Source organism: Mauremys mutica, chromosome 4 (genome assembly GCF_020497125.1).
Source record: "Mauremys mutica isolate MM-2020 ecotype Southern chromosome 4, ASM2049712v1, whole genome shotgun sequence".
Taxonomy (NCBI): domain Eukaryota; kingdom Metazoa; phylum Chordata; order Testudines; family Geoemydidae; genus Mauremys; species Mauremys mutica.
Genome location: NC_059075.1, coordinates 45,609,056 through 45,614,629, shown reverse-complemented (window position 1 = coordinate 45,614,629; position 5,574 = coordinate 45,609,056). Strand labels below are relative to the sequence as shown.

General features: G+C 48.2%; 1 protein-coding gene across 1 annotated transcript; it reads right to left on the bottom strand.

The window, feature by feature from the left end:
* Positions 1-837: 837 nt before the first annotated feature.
* Positions 838-2,504, bottom strand: NKX2-8 (NK2 homeobox 8). The gene is made up of 2 exons (XM_045012570.1): positions 2,339-2,504; positions 838-1,370 (listed from the first exon to the last, which is right to left on the bottom strand). The coding sequence occupies exons 1-2, from the start codon at positions 2,502-2,504 to the stop codon at positions 838-840; spliced, it is 699 nt and encodes a 232-aa protein (XP_044868505.1).
* Between the last annotated feature and the right edge of the window lie 3,070 nt (positions 2,505-5,574).

The following is a 5,574-nucleotide window of genomic DNA, read 5'->3' as shown; positions in this document are numbered from 1 at the left end:
GTTTTGGAAAAAAAATTTATGGAAATTGGTGAAAATATGTCTGTGCAAATGAGACTGAATTGCAATAGGTATCATACTCTGTAGCTGGAAACAGAGAGAGGTAAAACCTACTCGGGAAATAAGCATTTAGTACATTAAAGAAACATGAGACCTCATTAGACTCCAAAAATCATAGCCCCAAGTGAATGTACAATAGACTAATTTAAAAGGGATTTGGGGGTGGGTGGTCAGGTATAATAACGTCACCAGCTTTAAAGTTAGGTGTTTGTAGCAAACTTTGTGTTTTACGGGAGCGTGAGGGTCAAGTATAATGACAAACATGTAATTTATTTAGCACATTTAAGAGAATCTGACTCTTCATCACACAACTGATAAGCTAAAGGTGAGATCGAATGTTCAAAAAGACACTTGACCTGGCGGATTTTATTTGCCAAAAAAAAACCAAAAATCGGTTTATTAGTCACTGGAAGAATAATCTATTTTAAAATAAACTATTTTAGGTACAAACCACTATTGTATGTATGTATTTTACAAATCGCCTTTCGAATGGAAACAGGAGTCGCGTAGGATTTAAAAATATAATTGTTCTCTCATCCATCCTCTAAAACGGATGCCCCCAAAGGAAAACAAAACACATCCCTGACTAGCCATGCAGTGCTTGAATAAAACAAAACAGCCCTAGGTTGCGTCCCGAATACCAGTCTACACTGATGTGGATTCGCCTCCCTTGTGGATCCACCTGCAGTTTCATCCCAGATTCTTGATGTAGGAGCGTGGGGCAACGAATTCGCTTGATTCTTGGTTTGTTTGTTTGTTCTCAGTTCAGCTCAGGCAGCATCACCAGTTCCAGGAGACTATTGCAGGGTGTGCTAAGCGCTGGTAGGCAGGGCAGAGGCTCAGGGCAGCGGCGGAGCTGGGATGGAAGGCTTGGTACCCTTGGATTGTGAAAGCAGTTTGTGTGTGGCAGCCCAGCTTGTCCTGCGCCGCGGCAGCTCCCGGGCTGGTGGTACAGGTCTGGCACGGTTTGCCATCCCTGACCAGCACTGGCACCACGACTCTCCGGAGCAGAGGGGGCTGGCTGAGTTCGGTGCCGCAGGACCCCTCCGCTTTAGCCCTTTTCATTTTGTACCTGTGGTTCTGGAACCAGATCTTTACTTGCGTGGGGGTCAGGCTGAGCAAATGGGCCAGCTGCTCCCGTTCCGGGGCCGAGAGGTACCTCTGCTGCCGGAACCGCCTCTCCAGCTCCAGGGTCTGCGCCTTGGAGAAGAGCACTCGCCTCTTTTTCTTTTTCTCGGCTTCCGGGCCGTGGGGCGGGTGCGAGCTCTGGGTGGAATCGGGTAAACTCGTTTCTGGACCGCTCTCATCTGAAGCTGGGGAGAGCAATAACAGTGGCACGGTTAGAGGGAGAGCCACGAGTCGCCACCACCAGGATCGGGTATCGATTGCCCCACAAATAAGATGGGGGAAGGGATGCTGCTGTGAGCAAGGTGCTCCTGGGTCACTCTGATTGGAACAGTGAAAGCCACCGTTGTTTAAAAGCCCGACAGAATTCTAATAGAAAACAGGAGATTCGATCTAAAATCCTGATTTGGGAACAAATTAAACCTAAAAGCCAGGATTACCTAGTGTGTCCACGTAATAGCAGCTGTGTTATGTGCAAGACCGAATCTCTGTGTCTGTACAATATGTAAACTCTGCAGAGGTCACTATGATGTGTATAGCGGGATGCCGTACGGTTATTATAACAGCTACCCTCTTTCTTTCAATAATTGTTGTCCCTGTATCTCTTTTCTTCAGCAGCTCCGTTACTTTAGTATGAAGCATGGGTCGGGGGATACGTTCATTTTGATGATACGTGCACAGACGTTACACAATCTATAAAAGTTACAGCTTAATAATAAATACACGCATACTTGTATAGATGCGTATTTCTACCCTCACTTGGATTCTCTTAGGCTACCCGCTGTTTCTATGTTGTACGTGGATATAGACTGAATCTTGGAGCACGTGTATTAGAGCTGAAACCTCCCCACTACATATCGAATTGCAACAGGAAAAGAGAAGGACAATTCTGATCAACTTTAAAGCTTACAGTGTGTATATAGGTGAGCAGTCACCTACATATATAGGTGCACCTATACGCCTATCTATCTTTAGCTTTAATTCGCTATATCTACCTATATGCCCTTAAGCGTGTTGTCGGTATTTCCCTGCCGGTTCATTGCTGCGATTCAATCAGTGTTCTCCAAGGAATCCCGTCTGGCTCCCGCGGAGTGCGGGATTGGCCCCTGTAAAAAGGTATTTTACGCTTGCGAGGTCCTGTTTCTTTCATACTCACACAGATAGTGGTTTCTGTCGCTTTCGATCCATTCCTCGTACGGCAAGCTGGCGTACTTCCCCGACGGGCGGCGATCCGAGTCCTGCTTGCCGCTGCTGTTAGCGTCCTGCTCCGGTAAATCCAAAATGCTTCTCACCGTAAAACTGATCCTGCCAGCTGTGGCCATTGTAGAGTCGGCCGCCTTTGCCACAAACTCTCCCCGAGCTACCAACTAACTGCGTCAAGCTACTCGGGAACCCGCGGGCTCAAGGGGATGCTCGCTCCATCCCAGCCGAAGCCCAAATATTAGTGTCGTTTACAGAGGTGCCCTGTTTATATAAACAGTCCTCCCCGCGGCAAACACTGCCCGCTCTCAGACCGTCCCTGTCTAGGGGATGCTAAGTACCTGCATTAGTCAAGTGCTGAAGCTCTAATGGGAGTAGGTGTAACCCCGCGGAGAGAATAACCCGTTACCTCCCAAAGACAGCAGGAAACGGGCTTCATCATTACATATTCTGTCTGATTAGCCCAAAGTGGGGACAGATAATGGTAATTGTTAGCAGTGAATAACATCTTGGGTGGTATGTGGTGACCAACAACCGCCCCCCTCCATCCACCACCAAAGCCACCACCGTCCCTGCTAGCGCAGTAACATCCCCCCGCCCGCCCCAGGCAGGAATTTATTCACTATTGGTTTTATTCCTGGCCTTCATTTGGCTCGTTCGCCGCAGCACATGGCGCTAGCCCCCATGCCCCTGGCAGCTTTGCTAAGCCACAGGGGCTCTTTCACACCTCGAGCCGTTTGTTTCCACTAGAAAAATGGGTCCGTTCTAGGAAACACCTTCACTCCCGTCAGGGCTGGATTTGGATGTCTGCTCCGGCCTTTCCCGGGGCTCGTGTAAACTTGGGGGGCGCGCAGAACCTTTCCCGAGAAATAGCCAGTTCAGACAACGAGGAGCTACTTTTAGCATTACGTGCCACTGCAGCGCCCCACGGTCGGATCTCTCCCGCCAGGCCTGGCAGTGGCCGAAATCCGTGGCGCCGGGAAAGCGAGAGAAGCGAGCAGGCGCTGGGTGGGGTGGGGTGGGGTGGGGTGGGGTTGTTCCGGATGGACACAGTTTAAAAGGGACGGGGCCAAGCTAAATCGCAGGAGCAAACTCTCGCTCTGAAGCAGGTCTGTTCTGAAGCGCGCGGCAGGGCGAGGCACTAAAACGCAGCGGTTTCATCTGACAGATCGACTTCCTGGTGTGTGTGAAACTCTTGGTACGTTAGGAATGTTCTTTGGCCGCCACCCTGCAACGCTGAAGTCATGGGGGGGGGGGGTTCAATCGACTTCACTATATCGGCCTTGAAAAGGCTTCAGTGTAGGAGGCAAATGTAGCCTTTCATACCTACCTTCAGTGTTCAATGTAGCCTTTTCACATAGCCATTCCCTTAGCAGGGATCGATCAAGCCAGCGGGCATTGTCTAACTTTGTGCAAACTGGTATTTTGAGAGAGGCTTTAGGTTCAAAAAAGAGGCAGAATCAGTTTTTCCTACGTTAAATAGCAATATTCCAGGCCCGAGGCTGTAGTCTTTGAACTGCATGATCGAGCCATAAATAATCGATGCTCACCAGTTGGGGGTCGATCCGCCAGCCCCCGCTTCTGGTTTAAATCGGTGGGATTATTCCTCGTATTTCCATATCGTCAAACCAAGCGATGGTGGCTCGCACCCTAGCCAGCGCAATCCCACGTGGCTGTGAGTCACGAACCGCTCTTCCCGCCTATGACGAGTTTATCTCCCAGCGATTCCCATCCTTTGGAGCTGGCGTCGCACCAGGGACGGGGAGCCCTATAGAAATAAACGTACAAGTCTGGTTCCTGGTAAATAGAGGCCACAGGAGCCCTTTATGAAAGGCGACCCTTCCTTTCCCAAGCAGCGCTCCTTTCATTTGGACCGCGTCAAAAGTACAAACAAAGCAGCAAGATGGGTTAAAAAGTGAGTTCCGGGTTATGCCTGTGAAACATACACGGTCATATTTACATACCAGTTGGATCTCTAGCTTGTAATGTTTCCAATGTGCCTGTATACACACCAAACAAATGCTCCACTGCCCATGAACCCCCACCCCATTGCTCCGGGTATCGCTTCTGGAACCAGTCACACTAGATGAGGAAAATGTAAATAGAGCGATAATGGCAAGGGAACGAGACAGATTTATATCTGACAGATTTGTGGGCTAGATGAACAGGGCCCAAAGCTCCCTTTGGCCAACTTCCTGCATATTTCTTGGAGACTGGACAGGCTCCATATAAAAGATTCCCAGGCCATGATTATTGGAGCCACCTATCAAGCGTGCCTGGTGACAGTGGTTATCTCCCCTGTTCCAAGATCAGCCTCCCAAACGTCCTGGGTGGTCGGACCGAGGGGAACACAAATACATGCCAACTGCTAGCCTGTGAACAAAGGGGAAATGTAGCCCTATGTCCTGGACCTGTTGGAAGCATTTGTTCCAGTCAAGATTTTGCATTTGTTCAGATCTGGAATAATAGGTGATTGACGCCTCCTCACAATGTTCTTTAACTCCCCGGGATAAATCGGAGCTTGTTTCTTGTTGTCATGGTTTTCAATAGGGTTCAATGGGATTTGAACCACTATCGACTCTGCTTTACGTCTACTGCAGCCTAGTCCATACAAATTTATTAGTTATGTCTTTTTAAATGAGATTAAATTGAAATGCCTTGCTTTCCCTTCACGGAACAGCTCATTCCTAGATAGGTGGCCCTGTATCTCCTAATCATTTTAATCCCAGCCGAGATCCATAAACTGCACTCGACAAGGTATGTATAGTATAATGTGTATTGTATTGTGCCGCTCCCGAGCTATGACTGATAACAGCTTACTGGTAGTTTGTAATGGATTCAGATCCCTCTGCAAACAAAGCAATGAGATTATACTAAAAGCATATTTAATATGTCGGGCCCTGGAGCCATACAGAGGCAACCAGTAGTGCTAGTACCAATGAAGCGAGGCAATATGTTGAATTGGAGTTGTAAAGCCCCCCCCAAATAAAAGACACCGAAAAGTACTTATTAATATCTCGCCCCCAATGCAAACATATTCTTATTGCGTTGGGGTTTTTTGGAGTTCACAGAGAGGCACACATCTGTACTGTAGTCAAGGTGGCTCTTAAACGAAGTTTGCCAAGCACCCTCTAAAGAAAGTGTAAAAAACTTTGTAAGGGAAAAGAGTCAGGATGAGAGAAAGAAAGTCTC

Bases quoted from the DNA above. Each gene is read 5' to 3' on its own strand.
- NKX2-8 (XM_045012570.1), bottom strand. From the start codon at position 2,504: ATGGCCACAGCTGGCAGGATCAGTTTTACGGTGAGAAGCATTTTGGAT. The intron at 1,371-2,338 runs GTGAGTATGAAA...TGCTCTCCCCAG, and splicing joins CGACAGAAACCACTATCTGT to CTTCAGATGAGAGCGGTCCA.